This window comes from Podarcis bocagei (assembly GCF_964188305.1).
Source record: "Podarcis bocagei genome assembly, chromosome: 7".
NCBI lineage: Eukaryota > Metazoa > Chordata > Lepidosauria > Squamata > Lacertidae > Podarcis > Podarcis bocagei.
In genome coordinates this window covers 92,884,721-92,903,760 of record NC_138132.1, presented here as the reverse complement: position 1 = coordinate 92,903,760, position 19,040 = coordinate 92,884,721, and the positions used below count along the sequence as shown (strand labels likewise).

The 19,040-nt window shown below is 45.5% G+C and overlaps 1 protein-coding gene across 1 annotated transcript; it reads right to left on the bottom strand.

Annotated features, from left to right (window-relative positions):
* Nucleotides 1–829: 829 nt before the first annotated feature.
* Nucleotides 830–8,684, bottom strand: LOC308590793 (solute carrier family 23 member 2-like). The gene is made up of 4 exons (XM_081201054.1): nucleotides 8,596–8,684; nucleotides 6,714–6,851; nucleotides 2,562–2,657; nucleotides 830–1,226 (listed from the first exon to the last, which is right to left on the bottom strand). The coding sequence occupies exons 1-4, from the start codon at nucleotides 8,669–8,671 to the stop codon at nucleotides 985–987; spliced, it is 552 nt and encodes a 183-aa protein (XP_081057180.1). The 5' UTR covers nucleotides 8,672–8,684; the 3' UTR covers nucleotides 830–984.
* Nucleotides 8,685–19,040: the final 10,356 nt, after the last annotated feature.

The window sequence follows — 19,040 nt, the reverse complement described above, 5'->3', positions numbered from 1 at the left end:
GCATTAACAGCTATGTAATGTCAGAGCCAAGACTAGTAGAAGAAAAAAATCAAGAGTCTGAATGGCACCCACCGTGGGCCCCCGATACCCGTTAAACCACCCAGTGGACAGTGATGCACACACGGTCTCTCTTCTTTTAAAAGCAGGTCCCATGTTAAGCTCAGAAAGGGAGGAAAACACAAAGGCAACATTAACTGAAGGCTGTTTCTGGGACAGGCAGAACTGCATGAAGCAGGTCAGTACAAATCCAGAGACAACTAGATAGTTCCGTTCTCCATTGAGAAGTAGTGAATTTGGCTGCTTAATAAATATCACTTTTAAAAGACTGGCCTGAAGGGATGCAAGACAGTGAGCTGCTTAGGCAATCTGTCAGGTTCAGGGATGTGCAATTTGACGGCAGCCAGAGGCAAAGCCCCAGTCAACCCTGTCCACAAAAGGTGCTCAGCTAGGACTCGTTAAGCACCCCAGAGCCATGTCACTTTCTTAGGAACAGAAGCTTGTGCAAAGGCACCACTTGTCAGTACATCCAATACACAATGCTGGGAAGCTTTGAAAGCACTGTCTAGTATGGAACACTTTGGTATAATTTGCCAGAATAATCCCAACAAATGACTGGGGGCTTATGAGAGTTAAATAAAAAAATGGAACGTATCAGCTACAAAATGGGAAAGACACAGCCTGCTTAAGCGCCGTGTTTACAATATTTACCAATTTTGGATCTGGATTAAACGTTGAACAGTAGTTGCCCCGCCAAAATCAGCAAAAGCAATTCTAACAGTACTTCTTAAAAACAAAACAAAAAGCACCACGTAATTATAGAGAGACTGTCCACAATAGGAAAGCTATTTTTTTTAATCTGTTTCGGCTCTGGTTCCAGAATTCAAAATGCAGAAATACAAAAAACATAAAACAAAACAAGGTCAGCAAGGAACTGCAGAGGTGTCTGTCACTGCAGCTGGTCGACAGGGGCTGCAGCAGCAGGGGCTATACAGTGGCCTCCGAGTCGTCCTCCTCCTCCTCTGTGCTCTGGCAGCCACTGTTTTGCCTGAAGCCTGTCCATGTGTAGCCCATGAAGGTGGGGCTGATGGGTAAAAAGCGGAAGCATTTGTACTTCCTCACAAGTTCCATGCCAAAAGACAAGTCATAAGTTTCCATGCCATCGATGGATTTGCTGCCTTTGCACACTCCTTTCTTCCATTTCTGGATTCCTCTTTCTTCGGGGCTTCCTGGGTATCAAAAGGATAGGGAGAGAGCTGCATCAAGAGCTGAACATTGGAGACATAAGCCCCTCTCTAATAACACTGGGATTCATGGACACCCAATGAAACTGCATGCTGCAAGATTCAGGACAGAGCAAAGAAAGTCCTCCTTCATGCAACACAGAGTTAAACTATGGAACTTGTTCCCGTAAAGGACCAGGGGTAAAGGACCCCTGGACGGTTAGGTCCAGTCAAAGGCGACTATGGGGTTGCGGCGCTCATCTTGCTTTCAGGCCGAGGGAGCCGGCGTTTGTCCACAGACAACTTTCTGGGCTGTGAGTAACCGCTTCTGGCACAACGGGACACCATGATGAAAGCCAGAGCGCATGGAAATGTCGTTTACCTTCCCATCACAGTGGTAACTATTTATCTACTTGCACTGGTGTGCTTTCGAACTGCTAGGTTGGCAAAAGCTGGGACAGAGCAACAGGAGCTCACTACCGTTGTGCGGATTCGAACCCCCGACCTTCCAATCAGCGAGCCCAAGAGGCTCAGGGGTTTAGACCACAGAGCCGCCTGTGTCTCTCCTGCAGGAGACAGGGATGGCCACCAACCTAGATGGCTTTAAAAGAGTAGACAAATTGATGGAGGAGAGGGTCATCAGTGACTGATAGCCCTGATGGCTGTGCTCTTCCTCTCCCGTTGGAGGAACCAATGCTCCCCTGTTGCTAGAAACCAAAGGAGAGAAGGGTGCTTTTGTGCTCAGAGCCTGCTTGTGGGCTCCCCATGCAGTGGTGGCCAGATTTGATGAAGTGAAGGACTGTGAGGGCCGACCAAAGTTGTTGAACTTTTCTTAGGATTGAAGTTGTTGAGGGTTTTTTAGGATTTTATGCCAGGAAATAAACTGCCACAGGGGCCGGGTTAAACCAATTAGGCCCCCGAAATGGACTTTGGACATGCCTGCATCAGGGCACCTGGTTGGCCACTGTGAGAACAGGGTGCTGGCCTAGAGGGGCCATTGGCCGGATCCAGCAGATGCTCTTCTGATGTGCTTCTAAGCCCCTTTCACGGGAAAGCTGGCCCCACTCCATCAGCCTGAGCACTGAGTGGGATACCTGGAAAGTGATACTTGTGCAGTTGTGCACAGGGGCTCCAGCTGCCTCAGAAGGGGACCTACAAACCCATGGGCCACACAGAAATGAATGAGGATTCCCCAAGAGCACACCATTTGCACTGTTGGATAGTGTTCTGTGTCAACCTGTGGCTGTGCTGCCTATTTTCAGCCTCAAGCAGCACCCGTGTCTTCAACTGGAAGGCAGGGGAGGGAAACAGTGGGGAAAGGCAGCCTGTTGCACTACTCACCTGGAATGGTGTTGTCTAAAATAAATGCTACACAACCCCCAACGAACATGGCTGTAGTGAGAAGAACATTTAACACTTGATCAATGCTGGCTATTCCTACAAGAACAGAAAGGGGAGGGAGAGACTTAGAGCAAAATCTGAAGAGCCGCCATATTCATACACACAATTTCAGGAGCCAAAGTCACACTGTCCACACAGCACAAACACCTGGTGATGTGGATTGCTTAGCAATGCTCATATATTTATATTTATCATCATCATCCTCATCATACCGGGGACTCAAGGAAACTTGCACAAATTAAAATGACTCAGATAAAATACAAAAAGCTAAAAACATATAAAAGACAATCATTTAAAAGTAATTAAGCAATAATAGAACTAAAACAATATATATTGCTATTCCACCCACCCTATCCCTCACATGGACACAATGGACAGCACTACTCAAAAGTCAGTTGGGAGGCAATTTCCCCTCCTACTAGGAAAGGGCTATAGTTCATTGGTAGAGCACAGGCCTTGGATGCAGACAGGCCTAGGTCCAGAATCAGGTAGCAAGTAGCAGTCGGGTCTCTGCCTGGCATCTTAGAAAACTGCTGCCAGTTAAGAGTAGGCAGTACTGTGCTGGATGGACCAATGGCCTGACTCAGTGTAAGCTGGGTTCATGGAACCATGGAACTGCAAGGGACCTCAAAAAGAAATTTAGTCCCACCTACTGCAGTAAATTTACTACTACAGCCTCTGCTTGATCACCACCTCTTACACTGTCAAAGAAGCATGCATCATCAGTAGTTCTTCCAAGTCTAAATCATCTTTGATTTGAACCTGTTGTTTCAATCCTTTGGAACAAGAGAAAAAGAATCTGCTCCTTTTCCTATATGATAGTCTCTTCTCCTGGCTAAACATACTTAACAGACTCCCAGCTCTTAACTTGTTCGCCCTTGCCATCAGTGGTGGTCCCAAGTTTATGGAACACCCTCCCTAGTGAGGTGCTTCTGCTCCCACTATTAACTTTCAGGAAGAATTTGAAAACATTCCTGTTTACCCTGGCATTTTATGGCTGAGGGATACTGTTCCTGGCATCCCTGACATCACTGGATGGAATAATGTTTAACCGTAGAGACTTCCGGGTTGACGCGATCTGGAAATGGCGGATTCCCTCCGAGCTGCGGAGGGAATCGGCTCTACTGAGGACGGGTCTTTGCCGCGCCGGCGACACGGGGACCCTTAAAAACCGCAGGCGTGGAAGCCTGCGGACTGAAGACTCGGCGGGTGCCTTAAGCGCCCCCCCCTGATCCACGAAGAGCCTTTTTAAAGGCTGCGGAGAGGATACGGGGGTGGCGTGGCACTGAGAGTCGACCGCTACCTCGGTGGAGCGAAGCCGCGAGCCATGACCAGAGAGCGCTGACTTCCTTCCTTGAAAATCTGGACTGAAAGAATTACCCGTGAGTAAGACGGATTGGGACTTTAAAAATTTTACCCTGAATTGGAGACGACCGGGGGGTGTGCTAAAAGGAAGTCCGCACCCCCCCTTGCAGACGATCTAAGCAACGACATAAGAGCTAAGCTGGAGAGCCTACCCTTGGTGGGGTGAGTTAAAAAGGACACTAACTTTCAAGATTTAGCTAAAGGAAATTTTGTGCTGGAGAGTGGAGTTTTGGAGACCCTCTCTTTGTTTTAAACAACCCCCCCTCCCGGGCTCGGGAACGTCCTGCCTTTGTGCCTGTGTAAGAGCTGCGGAGTTTGACAGCTGTCAAAGCTGCCAAACGGGCAGTTTAAAGTGGAAAAATCACTTATCTAAGATCCCTCTGGATTAAGACGAGTTATAATTGAGCCAAAATTGTTGGAAACAAAGTAATAATAATAAGTTAAAGGACTGTTGGAGAAAAGACTAATAAGTAACCAGATTCCCCCTAGGGGGAATTCTGTGAAACTACAATGGATACAATGGCTGTGGATGGAAAGTTACTAGTGGAAATCGAAAGGATGTTTCAATTGGTGGGAATCTTACAAGAGCAGAGCTTAGCCATGAATAAACAACTTATGACTATGACCTTGGGAACAGGCAACTCTGCTGTTTGTATTGAGGACCTGAATGAGAAAGAATCCACAGCTGAATGGGAAACAATGTCTACAGAGGTGGAAGAGACTAAACAAGAAAAAGAGAAAGTAACCTTGGGAAGCAACAACCAAAAGCTGACATCTGTGGAACACAAGCAAGGAGACTCTGGGAATATATCTACCACAAGTCTGCGAAAGATGCAGAAGAAGAAGGAGGAGGTTCTGGGACAATATGGAATACAGGAACTTAAAATAAAGAAATATGATCGGGGCCTCCGTTTGGACTTTGATTTTGAAGATACAGGCTTTGTGGAAATTTTCCAGCAGTTGCTTTCAAATCTCCTTGTGGGAAGAGAATATACTTTGATGGTGAAAGAACTTTTTCCAGACTCGACGACTGACATAAAGGACTACCAACAAGACCGGCGGAGAGGGACTGAAAGAGACTTGAAAGCCTCGGACGTGAGGAACCCAGGCTGAGAATCTTGACTTTGGATTTTTATTGGGAAGGGACAAAAACCGGGGATGGGAGGGAGGGAAGAGGAGATTCTTAAAAACTCTTAAGACTTTCAGGTTTGGTTAATATGACTTTTAATTAAGATAAAATGAAAAATCGATGGAAGAGAACTTAAGTCCAACTTAGGAATATCAATTTTTTTTTTTATTAGAAAAGAGGTAATAAAATGAATAAGATGGTTAAGAGGAGAAATACCAACTTGCTGATATAATCTTGGGAATTGGGATGCACGAGGGGGGGTGGGGGGAAGTCAGGGAACAAGGTTATGAAACGAGGATCTGCTGAATTTATACATGTTTTTGTCTTGTGTTATTTTTGTGTTTGTATTGTTTTTATAAAAGCGGAAAACCCAATAAAATTTTTTTTTTAAAAAAAAGGAATAATGTTTAACCGTAACCGCTTTCAGGTGTTATTAACTGTCACCGTTTTTATAATGTTTAAACTGCTCTAGAATGCCCCCCCCCCCAATTGTGGATCTGGGCTCCTTCAGAAGGAAGGGTAGGATATAAATTTAACAAATAATAATAAGCAGAAAAAAGCATTGTGCATCTATCAACAGTATGTTCCCCAATTAATCTGCGGAAAGATCTATCTTGTAAAAGGGCCTAAAATGCAGATGGGTCCTGGCTCCCAGAAGTGGGCTTCTACAAACAGGCTGTAGTGCTGGTCAACCCATTTTTTATTCAGTTAACAGGGACTTACAACCAGTTGGCTAATTAAGTAATTACAGTTTTTTTGTTTCTTTTTAACTAAAATAAATGTGTCTTTATCAAGATCCTGGGCATTTCACTTGAGTGCAAAGTAATTTACAGTAGATACCATAAAGCTCTCTTACCAGATTCAAAAAGCTTGAAAAAGCTTCTTAGAATTGTGGAGGATCCATGTTTAAGAGATATTTTTATTAACCATGGGGAAAGGGACCAAAGTCTCTTTCAGGGCTGCCCTATGAAGCCTTCAAGAACACGGAGTATGGCTGGCGAACCAAATCTTAGCCTGCAATTAAAGCTTTAAGTAATTATACCAGCTGACTGATTAACAATTGCAGCCACAGCTGACAGTACAGGTTGAAATGTTTACCTTCTTGGAAAGGTTAGTTCCAGCAATGAGAGTGGATGACATATGAAACTAAGTTATATTAATGAAAGGACTAATGTTTAAATGTTTAAAACAATATCATATTTGTCTTTAGAGTAAATTGGTAATAAGTAATTTAAACTTAAAATGCAACTATCTGAAAGTACAAAAGAAACGCATGAAACAAGGTTATAATTTGCTGATATTTTTATTGTTAAGAATGCACGGTGAGGGAGATGTGGGGAAGTCCGGTAGAAGACTGAAAAAAGCTCTGAAATGATGTATCTTCTTTTTCTTTTCTTTTCTTATTCTTGTTTCTTTGTATATCTGACTGTGTCTTTACCTGGAAAAAATGCAATAAAAAATATTATGGGAAAAAAGAAATGTTTACAAAATCCATTTCCACATGGGTTGTGTAAATGCATTTTTGTTCAGAACAAGATGTTTCAGCATAAGCTTATTTTAATATATGTAGTAGAATAAGAAAAGGGGAAATTTTGTACCTGTGACAAGCGGATTTTGTCGGAGGTAACTTGGAAGGACCAGTCCAAAGAAGATAGAAAATCCAAGCACAAAAAGGTTCAGAGAAGAGTTTAAGTCTATGAACTGCAGGTTAGACAGTCCGACTGCAGTAATCATCCCTGAACAAGAACAAACAGGACAGGATTTTAGCCTCTACAGTATGCAATGTGAAATACTACACAGACCACCAGTATTTCCCTTCCATTAAAAAGCAAAAACAACCTCCATTTTTGCAGAAGGTAAGAGACGTATGTTCACTTAAGGATGCATAAATATACATTGATAGTTTGAAGACTTATGTTGGGCTGGGGTATTTTTCAGGGGGGATTGTTGGAGTTGTTGCTGTTACATTTTTTTATCTTTATGGTTTATGTTGAAATTGTTGGATTTGGTTGTGCATTTATGATGTTTTGCTTATTGTTTAAGACTACTTTTCTTATGTTTGTAGTTGTGTAAAGATGGTCTTAACTTTGGAAAGGTGGCATACAAAAAAAGGGGGGGGATTGATTTATTATGTTTCATGCCTGGCCTAGGGAGTCTGCGGTGATGTGTACCAAGCCGATACATAAATAACATTACGTTTTAAGAATATAAGAAGAGCCTGCTAGAACAGGGCAATGGCCTTTATAGTCCAGCATCCTGTTCTCACAGTGGCCAACCAGCTGCCTGTGGGAAACTCGCACACAGGACCTTAGTACAAGGGCAGTCCTCTCCCTTCCTACTATTTCCAGCAAATCTGCTCCACTTCCCAGTGGGGAGGAGTTGTGGTGGACCACGTACGTGGCCACCCACTCCCCACCGGGGGCGGGGGACTCTGTCCCCTGTTGCCTGGGGGATCCCGGCCACGTCAGAGCCCGGTCAGCCAACCCGCTGGCCAGGGCCGTTTAAATTGGAGGAGCGAGCCAGAGGACTTCCTCTTTGGCTCGCTTCCTCAATCACCCGCCCCCCCTCCCTATTTTGCAGGTTAGGCAATGGCCTTGCTATGGACTTCGGTTGGTCGCCTTGGTTGTCCGAGGGGCCTGGTAGGAATTTTTCCACCTGGCAAATGGGCACTGGCCACTTGGTTTTCACCTACCTCGTAGCAATCGTCACAACTTTGTTAGGATTGCAGTTAGGCATTGTTTGACCTTGTGTGGGGGAGGGGAGGTGTGGCCATCACCTGCCCCTCCATGCTTAAGGGTATTCCGTTAAAGGAATCGGGGGGGGGGGTTGATCTAGTCTGAAGCCCAGCTGGGGGCTAAGGCCTTGACACGACCCTGACGGGAACACCAGAGGGAGCTTGAGTTGGTTCGCATCGACAGGGCTCCCCCTACCGGTGACTTACCCTTACTGGGACTTCCTGCATAATGGGCAGGAGTCAGATATAGCCAGGTCCAATCAATGCCTAAGCCAGTACCGCTCACATTCTTTAATTTCAATAAAGTTGTGGCCAAAATTTGCCCAATAACGTAAACCTAATATCCGTGTCCTTATGTGAGTTATTTCCAACGAGGGGCTGGCTGTGGGGTCTCAACACGCAGCTGGTATTCAGAAGCACTGCTGCCTCCAATTGTGGAAGGAGACCACAGCCACCAGTTCTTTCTGTAAAACTGCACAGCATTACTCAGCAGCCTAACAAACAATGGGGGAGATGTGTGCCAGTCTACTAAGGTTGTGACCCTTTCAGCTCATGCAAACAGGTGGGTTGTACCCTGAAGCAGCATCACCAGACATCAAAGTGAGCATCTGGAAGGCACTTCTCCCAAGCAAGTCCATGAGGAAAGACAGGAGACTCGGCTGACAGCTGGAGAAGTGGCAGCTGACATGGCTGCGCACAGAGCTCATTGCTAACAGGCAAAAATGTAAGGAGGGAAATTCAAATACCAAAGAGAGTGCAGAAGAGAGCGCCAAGCACTGGGTCAGGGAGGGATGCAAAGAGGGCGCTGAACTTGCCAACCATTCCAAGCAACAACATGAACAAAGTTGTAAAACTGACATGGGAAACTTTTAGCCCTCCAGATGCGGGCGAACTACAACACTCATCAGTCAGTGGCTGTGCTTGCTAGGGCTGACGGCTGCTGTAGTTCAGCAGCTCTGGAAAAAAAATAGAATCTTTAGCTGATTTAAATGCAATATTCCATTTCCTCACTTGATGGCTCACTTGTTCGTGATGGCTCTCTGCTGAAGGACAAGAAGGATCCTCCTCAATGGGGAGGGTGTTTGGTGAGATCTGTGTATCAATATGCAGGTGGGCCTTTTTTAATTACTGGAGCATTGCACTGCCAGCCACAGAACAATTTCTCTGAGTCAATTTGGGGACCACAGTGAAGGGGAAGGACTAGGGGTAGCTGCAACAGCAGCTGCAGAGGAAACAGATTAGGGACTCAGTGGCACAGAGAATTAAAAGCCTCTGTTATTAGATGGATATCCCAACTAAACCTCACCATCTCCTGCTAGTTTGGTGAAAACTGCCTGACCTCGGCTTTTTCCTTGCTCCACAACCCCAGCAAGTTTAAAACTTTTTATTTTTATTTTTCAAACACTCTACAGGCCGATTCCCTATGGCCACAGTTATCATGTGATCACTTGACAGGATGATACTGCAGGCCAGTATGTTATCATGTGTTCCCAGTATTTATCAATGGAAGCAAACTGATAAAGCCACTTGATACATTCCACATCAGCTGAATGTGAGACCTGGCAATACAGATTCGTGCTTTGGGGCATTTTAGTTCAAAAAGACTATTTTTGTAGAGTTACATAACACAGAGACATTTCCATTGCTTGGGGCTACACTCTTTGAAGAGCTCAACTGAACAAAAGCGATGCTTTGCACAAAACAAAGCTTCTCAGGAGAAGCACAAATCAATTCCTTGCGAAGTTTTTGCGCTGACAGTTTAACACACAAGCAGCAGAGTCCATGTGACAATCAACATTCACTTGACTTGAGTCACACTCTGTGTGTGGGCAAAGGTCTCTTCCACCACACTTTCCCATTGCATTATTTAGTGCTATCTATACAATGAAAAAGATTACGAACAAAGGCAAGCTGCACTGGCAGAACATACCTCTTTGAAAACACTTCCCATGCTATTTTCCTTAAACAGCCTTTATTTCTACTACAATCCCATAAACAGACATTTTGCCCTAAGGGGATGTATAAAGTGGCAGCACCTACACTTTGGAATTCTCTGCCTACTGATATCAAGCGGGTGCCTTCACTGTATTCTTTTCTTATGCCTGCTAAAAATGCTATTGTTTAGACAAGCTCAAAAAGTTGATGTGAATTCTCATCAGTTTTAAAAAGGTAAAGGTACCCCTGCCCGTACGGGCCAGTCTTGCCAGACTCTAGGGTTGTGTGCCCATCTCACTCAAGAGGCCGGGGGCCAGCGCTGTCCGAAGACACTTCCGGGTCACGTGGCCAGCGTGACATCGCTGCTCTGGCGAACCAGAGCCGCACACGGAAACGCCGTTTACCTTCCCGCTGGTAAGCGGTCCCTATTTATCTACTTGCACCCGAGGGTGCTTTCAAACTGCTAGGTTGGCAGGCGCTGGGACCGAACGACGGGAGCGCACCCCGCCGCAGGGATTCAAACCGCCGACCTTTCGATCGGCAAGCCCTAGGCGCTGAGGCTTTTACCCACAGCGCCACCTGCGTCCCCTTCATCAGTTTTAGTATTTTAATATTTTTGTATGTTTTAACTGTAAACCACTTTCAGTGTATGCATTTTATGAAGTAAACACGTAATACATAAAGTGCCTTTGTAACATTTGCTTGTACCATGTTCAGAAATTATTTAATCCATGACTGGAAATGACGAGATCAAGGTAAAACAGATGTGACAGGTCCCTAGATAACTGCAGACAGCCAATATTAGGCTATGGAAATGGGGCCAACCCACTACTGCACTTCCATGTACAGTGGTACCTCTAGTTACGAACTTAATTCGTTCCGGAGGTCCATTCTTAACCTGAAACTGTTCTTAACTAGAGGTGTGCTTTCGCTAATGGGGCATCTTGCTGCCGCTGTGACGCCGGCACATGATTTCTGTTCTCATCATCCTGCGGCAAAGTTATCAACTTGAGGTAACTCAGCAGAGTTTGTAACCTGAAGCGTATGTAACTTGAGGTACCACTGTATTTTTGTAAGAAACCTCGCCCTCCCTGCCTAAAAAAAATTGCATCCAGTAGATGGCGATGTTCATATTCAGATTTCACAAGCAAATCACTGATGATAAAAAAAGAAAGATTTAAGGGCCAAGCTGCGCATGACTCTAGAAATCTTGTGTCTTTAAGCACCTGTCCCCATCATGTATAAAACATGCTGGATGGAAGTACAACTTGCAGCACAAGATGTGGGGTGGCGGGAGGAGATGCTGAAACCACCACCTCCATTCCCCGCAAACCATTCCTCAAGGATATTAAACTGTATGCATATACACAGCTTATTTATTTCATTTATAAAAGTATTTATGTACTACCTACTATGGTGAGTTTCAAGGCAATGTCTAACAAGACTATTAAAACAATGACATCTTCATACAAATCAAACTAAAGTGCAGTTGATACACATAATTTAATAATATTACTGGAACTAAACATCAGAAACTATTTAGATTACATTAGATTTATTGAATTTATGTATCGCTTCGCACACAAAAGGAGTGTGATTTTTAATAGACTAAAATACAATATACAAGAAGAATACAATTTTAACAAGTGTCACAATATCATTGGTGTTGGCACTTGTTAGATCCCAAAGGGGTTTCACATGTGACTTTTATAGCGTTTTAACTCACCACACCCCAGCATTCCACTTAAATAATAATAATAATAATAATAATAATAATAATAATAATAATAATTTTTATTTATACCCCGCCCTCCCCAGCCAAGGCCGGGCTCAGAGCGGCTTACAAGCAATAATAAAAACAAGTTGAATGATTACAACTTAAAAACAAAATTAAAATACAACATTAAAATATTGAAGCATTAAAATATTAAAATGTAGCCTCATCGCAGGAGGAGAAAGGAAAAGGAAAAAGAAAGAGAGGGAGGGAGGGAATCAAATTGGCTCCAAGCCAAAGGCCAGGCGGAACAACTCTGTCTTGCAGGCCCTGCGGAAAGAAATCAGATCCTGCAGGGCCCTGGTCTCATGAGGCAGAGCGTTCCACCAGGCCGGAGCCAGAGTTGAAAAGGTTTTAAGTGGGAACAACCATCCCATTTCATATTTGCAAATGATAATGGAGAGTTGAGTCCAGCTTTTTCGTGCCGTGACACGTGAAACATCTCATGTTCACTGATCTTTAAGTACTCTGACTGCAAGAGGGTGCATTTTTAAAATAATAATAACAACACCACAGCAATCAGACTGTGTTTTCTATGTACAACTTTAACTGAACTCTGCTCTTGAGCAAGTCCCTCTCTCTTCACTAGGCATGTGCAGGGGAAGCTCCCACCGCGATAAATCTCAAGCTTATTTGAACAGATATGTACCTTCGTAATCCCCAAGACTCCGATGTTGGGGCTAGAGGAAGTGGATCCATTCCCAGTGCCAAACACTCCATCTAATACACAGGAAAGGCCTTCTATGAAAATGCCCCTGCAATTAGAAGAAAAATGTTGAGATTACGCTATATAGCATGTTAGAAAAGCATGAAAACCAGTCGAGTCCAGGCAAACACTCAAGCAGGACTGGCAGCCACTGTAGTTAAGGGCTGGGTATTTTACAGTTAAAGACGTCATCAACTGGTCAAATATTCTTATGCATTTGTAACACAGAATACAGTGGAACCTCAGAAGCCAAACACCTTTGAACTCAAACATTTCGGATCCCAAATGATTGAAACCCGGAAGTGATTGTTCTGGTTTTCGAACGATTTTCGGAAGCCGAACGTCCGCCATGGCTTCCAATTAGCTGCAGGATGCTCCTGCAGCCAATCAAAAGATGCACTTTGGAAGCTGAACGCTTTGGAAGTCAAATGGACTTCCGGAATGGATTCTGTTCCACTTCCAAGGTACGACTGTACGACAAATAAAACAAAGTGATTCCCGCCCCCCCCCCCGACCTCATACAAGCAAAAGGAAAAAGCCACACCATCTCCTGGCCTGCAGTAGAGAGATCCAAGAAAACTCAAGCCCATTAGAGACATCCTCTTCCTGACCGTCTCATCTCTGCCTCTTCTGCAGTTCTTGCCAACTCTCACTTTCTGGATTCCTTGTGTCCTTTCCAGCTGCCTAACATGTTTTAAGGAAACTCACACTAACTTTTGTCTTTACATATGAAACTTCTGCTATTGTCTTTCACTAAGCCGCCCTGAGCCCGGTCTTGGCTGGGGAGGGCGGAGTATAAATAAATTATTATTATTATTATTATTATTATTATTATTATTATTATTATTATTATTACTACTACTACTACTACTACTACTACTACTACTACTGCATAGGGGTCACAAATTGATATCTAGCTTCTCAGTATGATTCTTTTTCATTCTAGCATCTACTGAATGGTCTGTTTTCAATGTATGCATTATTATATTATATATTATTGTTCTGTACGAATTTGTCCCTGCACTGATGTTGTATTTCTTACGTATTGTTGCATATTATTTTTGTTATGGAATTGTTATCAGGATTGTTGATCTTTGCTATGCATTGTGCTCCCACTGCTATTGTACAGTGCTTTGAGCATATTTTTTTATGGAAAGGCATCATATCAATAAACATGTTGATTCTACATTTTTAAAGTATTTAGACACCCTGAACTTTACAGTCATGATGGGGAGAGAGAAAGAGGTAGTCAGCTGGTCGGTCAGCTGACCACCTTGCCAATTCAAATATTTTGAAGCCAAGTCAAACTGGATGTTTGGCAGGGCAATGCAGGACACAAACAGTGGTCATGCCGCACAAACTGACACTTCATATGTAGTTAGCCAGTATAATGAATTGGTACCATCAGGAGGGCTTCCCACACGCATTTACATAGAATCAGAATTGTAGATTTAGGTGGAACCCCATGGGTCATGTGGTCCAACTCCCTGAAATGCGGGAGCCTCAACACACAGTCCGCCACCCAATTTGAAACCATACCGTACCCTGCTTGGCTTTTGCAATACTGAGCCTAGGGTTTGCTGATCAGAATGTAGGCGGTTCGAATCCCCGTGACAGGGTGAGCTCCCATTGTTCAGTCATAAGCTCTTGCCAACCTAGCGGTTCAAAAGCACCTCAAAGTGCAAGTAGATAAATAGGTAACCCTCCAGCAGGAAGGTAAACGACATTTCCGTGCACTGTTCTGGTTTTGCCAGAGGTGACTTAATCATGCTGGCCACATGACCCAGAAAAACTGTCTAGAGACAAACGTCGGCTGCCTCGGCTAGTAAAGCGACATGAGTGCCGCAACCTCAGAGTCATTCGCGACTGGACTTAACTGTCAGGGGTACCTTTACTTTTACCTTAGCAGTTTTATTAGCATCACATACAGATAGGTTTACCTGCACATCACATTTTTAAAATCCAAAAATTAGATTAAAAATAATGTGGAATATTTATCTAATGCAACCTGTCTATTTTCCTCATGAGTGGAAGCATGGACAACCTTTACCAGAGGTTATTGGACCAGATTGCCTTGAGAACTGCATCTGCCGGTTGCCCACTCTCATCTTAGATTATACAGATTCCCCCCCCCCTCCACTAAAGCGGAATCTGCCTTCAGAACTGACCTACCAAACATGGTGTGGCCAAAGAGAAAGGGGGTTATTTTGCTGACATAGCACTAAGGGAACCATCAGCTTAATTCAAACCACAGTTAAACCAAGAGGCATGAAACTGCCTTAGACCACCAGCCCAGATATGTCAGTATCGTCTCTAGTCTCACTGGCAGCAGATCTCCAAGACAGAGATCTTTCACAGCCTTGCTCCCTTTTCACTGGAGATCTTGGGCAGCTGAACCACAGACCTGGCAGCAACTTGGGAGCCGAATCACAAACTCTCATTTCTGCAAGCACATGCCAGTGACCAGGTAACGTCTTCTGTACTCATGCAAGGTGCAGAAAAAAAATAAACTGATGTAAGTCTGGAGTAATTGTATCAAAGAGCAAAGCTTTGTGGGAAACTCTCCCTTAAGTGCTTGCTAAATACACTTACATGGATAAGGAACCTTGAACCATGGAGCTACCAAAAGCACTCCTTGCCTGGCATCAGTGCGTGCATAGAATCCGTATTTTGTACTATCAGGTGGAAACACATCTGTCACAGTGAAGATGAAGCACAGCAACCAGGATACCAGAATGGCTAGAATGATCTGCAGTGGGAACAGAAAGGGGCTTAAAGCACACCAGCAAGGAAACAGTAATTGCCCACAGAGGATCTCCTTACCAACTCTGCATAATAATATTCAAACCGGTGGTGGGGAGTTGTTGCATCAAGGATTTTGTGAACACATTCCCTTTACAATTTTTAAAAGACCCTTCTAGTTCAAAATGGATCCTTTCATACAATTTCCCCAAACTGGGAATATCTCCAAATAAGCACTTAAAGGAGCGCCATTAATCCTTCTAAGACAAAACTAAGCATTGTGCACGCTGATAAACTCACAACAATTTACAAAAATAAAATGAGTGGATCCCAGAGGGCTAGCTGAAGAATAAATAAATTGATTTGGGGTGGGGGTGCTGTAGAGCTCTTTAGGAACAGGATTTAGCATTATCTGAAACTGCGGCCAAACTCACAAGCAGGGTATCAAGGTGATGGCCACCCCCTGTTCATTCTCAGCATCTGATTATCAGAGATACACGGCTGATGGACATGGAGGTTCCGTTCAGCTAAACTGCCATCAACAGACCCGATAGCTAAATCTGCTTAATTCTTTTAAAAACCATTTAAGTGGGTAACTTGAAGTGAATGCCAATAATTTTCACTGACTGAGCCTGAATTTCCATGCCTTGGAGAGTGAATGGTTTCGCTACCACTCTTTCCACATCCTTCATTGCAGTCCTGAATCCCCTTCACGTGAGGCTCAGGTGGCTTGGGTGGTCTGGAGTGCCTTCCATCAGCTTTGGTTAGAGGCCCACCTGCACCCCTATCTGGAGAAGGATAGCCTAGTGTCTGTTGTCCAGGCTCTGGTAACTGAAAGGTTAGATGACTGGAACACATTATACATGGGGCTGCCTCTGAAGATGCTTCAGAAACTTCAGCTGGTGCAGAATTCAGTGTCCAGGTTGCTCACTGGGGCAAGATGGTTTCAGAACAGAAAGTCAATCTGGCCTAACTCCCCTGGCAGCCAATTAGTTTCCAGGCCCAATGCAAAGTGCTGATGTTGACCTATAAACAGCTCAGGACCGCAGTACCAAGGACCACTTCTCTTCATATGAACTAAACCAGGCCCTGTGATCATCAGCTGAGGCCCTTCTTTGTGTGCAAAGTCTAGAGGGTGGCAACATGAGAATGGGCCTTTTCTGTGGTGGCCCCCCATTTGTGGAACGCTCTCCCCAGGAAGGCTCCCCAGGAAGGCTTCATTACAAATCTGCAGGCACTAGGCAAAAACATTCCTCTTCTCCCGGGTCTTTTGCTGATTAAAGAATTTATGGTCCTTTAAACAGCTACTTGAAGATGCTGGGAGCGGTCATGAGATTTGGGGCAAGGTGCCATCAACATGCCAATGAAATTTAGCTCTTTTTCTCCATAAGACCTGAATCAGGAGAGGCCCCGTGGGGCCCTGAACCAGTTCCTGGCTGCAGTCATGGGATAGATGAGAGAAACTAAACTGAGCTTGAAACCCAGCAAGCCGGGACACTGTGGGTGATTGTTTCCCATTTCTGAGAAATCAGCCAGTTGCCTGCCCTGGGTGGGGTTGCACTTGCCCTAAAGAAGCAGGTATGTGGTCTGGGGATGCTTCTGGGTCCAGCTTTGTCGCTGGAAGCAGAGGTAGCATCAGTTGCTTGAATTCCCTTTTACTAGCTCCAACTCGCATGAGAAGCTGCAGCAATCCCTGGACCTGGTTAGCTGAATCACAACAGCTGCGACGTTGGTGACACTGAAGGTTGGATTACTGTAATGCGCTCTATATGGGGTTTTTCTTGAGCCTCGTCCAGAAACTGCAGTTAGCAACCACACTGCTGCATTTAATGCTTACAGGAGTAGGATTCTGTCAGCATCTAACACCTGTGCTCAGAGTTCTACACTGGCTGCCAACTGGTTACTAGCCCAAGTTCAAGATGTTACTATTAGAATATAAAGCCATTATCCTATTGGGACCAGTTTACTTGAAGGATCACTTTGCCACATATGTACCCACTCAGCCACTTTTACAAGGGCCACATAATGTTCTCATCTTTTAGTGTCACAGTTCCGACACTCTGGAACTTCCTTTTTATTCCTGCTCTGTTTATGCAAGTCTACTGAGACATACAAAGTTGGCGTGTACTTTAAACTGTAAATTTAGTTTACAATGAATATTTTTATCTGTTGGTTTTCTTCTTTTTGCTTTTTAAAAACTAGATTTTACTGTTGACTTTTATTCACATTTGAAATGCAAACTTTATATTCTTTGTAAACTGCTTGGAGATTTTATGCACAGTTAAGCAGTATACGAATTTTGTAAAATAAATAAAATTACACTAAAATAAACACCAGTAGACAGAACAATAAACACAGTGAAAGCTGAAGAGAGAACTTACAGGAAACATCTTAAAAAGCTGTAACCGGTATGCAGTCCATCCTTTTTTTGATTTATACCATATTTTTCGCTCCATAGGACGCACTTTTTCCCCTCCAAAAATGAAGGGAAAATGTGTGTGCGTCCTATGGAGCGAATGCAGGATCCTCGGCTTCGCCGCGAGGCGCCTGACCTGGAAGCCGGAGGAGGAACAGAAGGGACTTCTTCTGTTCCTTCTCCAGCTTCGCTGAAGGGCGCCACGCCTTCTCCCTCTCTGCGCAGCACCTCTCCTGTGAAGGAGAGGCGCTGCGCAGAGAGAGAGAGAAGGCGCAGCGCCCCTTGAGCAACGAGCCTATCAAGCGAAGCCCGAGGAGGAACAGAAGGGTCTCCTTCTGTTCCTCCTCCCGCTTCGCAGTGACGCGCCTTTCCAGCGAAGCCGGAGGAGGAACAGAAGGGTCTCCTTCTATTCCTTCTCCAGCTTCGCTGAAGGGTGCTGTGCCTTCTCCCTCTCTGCGCAGCACCTTTCCAGTGAAGGAGGGGCACTGCACAGAGAGGGAGAAGGCGCAGAGCCCCTTGAGCGGCGCGCCTGCCATGCGAAGCCGGAGGAGGAACAGAAGGGTCTCCTTCTGTTCCTCCTCCCGCTTCGCTGATGGGCGCTGCGCCTTCTCCCTCTCTGCACAGCGCCTCTCCTGTGAAGGAGAGGCGCTGAGCAGAGAGAGAGAGAGAGAAGGCGCAGCGCCCTTGAGCGGTGCGCCTGTCATGCGAAGCCGGAGGAGGAACAGAAGGGTCTCCTGTTCCTTCTCCCGCTTCGCAGCGACGCGCCTTTCCAGCGAAGCCGGAGGAGGAACAGAAGGGTCTCCTTCTGTTCCTTCTCCAGCTTCGCTGAAGGGCGCTGTGCCTTCTCCCTCTCTGCGCAGCGCCTCTCCTTCACAGGAGAGGCGCTGCGCAGAGAGAGAGAGAGAGAGAGAGAGAGAAGGCACAGCGCCCCTTCGGCGACGCGCCTGTCATGCGAAGCCAGAGGAGGAACAGAAGGGTCTCCTGTTCCTTCTCCCGCTTCGCAGCGACGCGCCTTTCCAGCGAAGCCGGAGGAGGAACAGAAGGGTCTCCTTCTGTTCCTTCTCCAGCTTCGCTGAAGGGCGCTGTGCCTTCTCCCTCTCTGCGCAGCGCCTCTCCTTCACAGGAGAGGCGCTGCGCAGAGAGAGAGAGAGAGAGAGAGAGAGAGAGAGAGAGAGAGAGAGAGAGAAGGCACAGCGCCCCTTCGGCGACGCGCCTGTCATGCGAAGCCCGAGGAGGAACAGAAGGGTCTCCTTCTGTTCCTTCTCCCGCTTCGCAGTGACGCGCCTTTCCAGCGAAGCCCGAGGAGGAACAGAAGGGTCTCCTTCTGTTCCTTTTCCAGCTTCGCTGAAGGGCGCTGTGCCTTCTCCCTCTCTGCGCAGCGCCTCTCCTGTGAAGGAGAGGCGCTGAGCAGAGAGAGAGAGAGAGAGAGAGAGAGAGAGAGAGAGAGAGAGAGAGAAAGAGAGAAGGCACAGCGCCCCTTCAGCGACGCGCCTGTCATGCGAAGCCGGAGGAGGAACAGAAGGGTCTCCTTCTGTTCCTTCTCCAGCTTCGCTGATGGGCGCTGCACCTTCTCCCTCTCTGCGCAGCGCCTCTCCTGTGAAGGAGAGGCGCTGAGCAG

What these genes read in the sequence shown, in the direction of transcription:
- LOC308590793 (XM_081201054.1), bottom strand. Translation starts at nt 8,671, where the DNA reads ATGGTTGGCAAGTTCAGCGCCCTCTTTGCATCCCTCCCTGACCCAGTG. An exon ending in TCTCTTCTGCACTCTCTTTG is followed by an intron (nt 6,852 to 8,595) that starts GTATTTGAATTT and finishes GTTCTTGTTCAG; the next exon opens with GGATGATTACTGCAGTCGGA. An exon ending in ACAAAATCCGCTTGTCACAG is followed by an intron (nt 2,658 to 6,713) that starts GTACAAAATTTC and finishes CTGTTCTTGTAG; the next exon opens with GAATAGCCAGCATTGATCAA.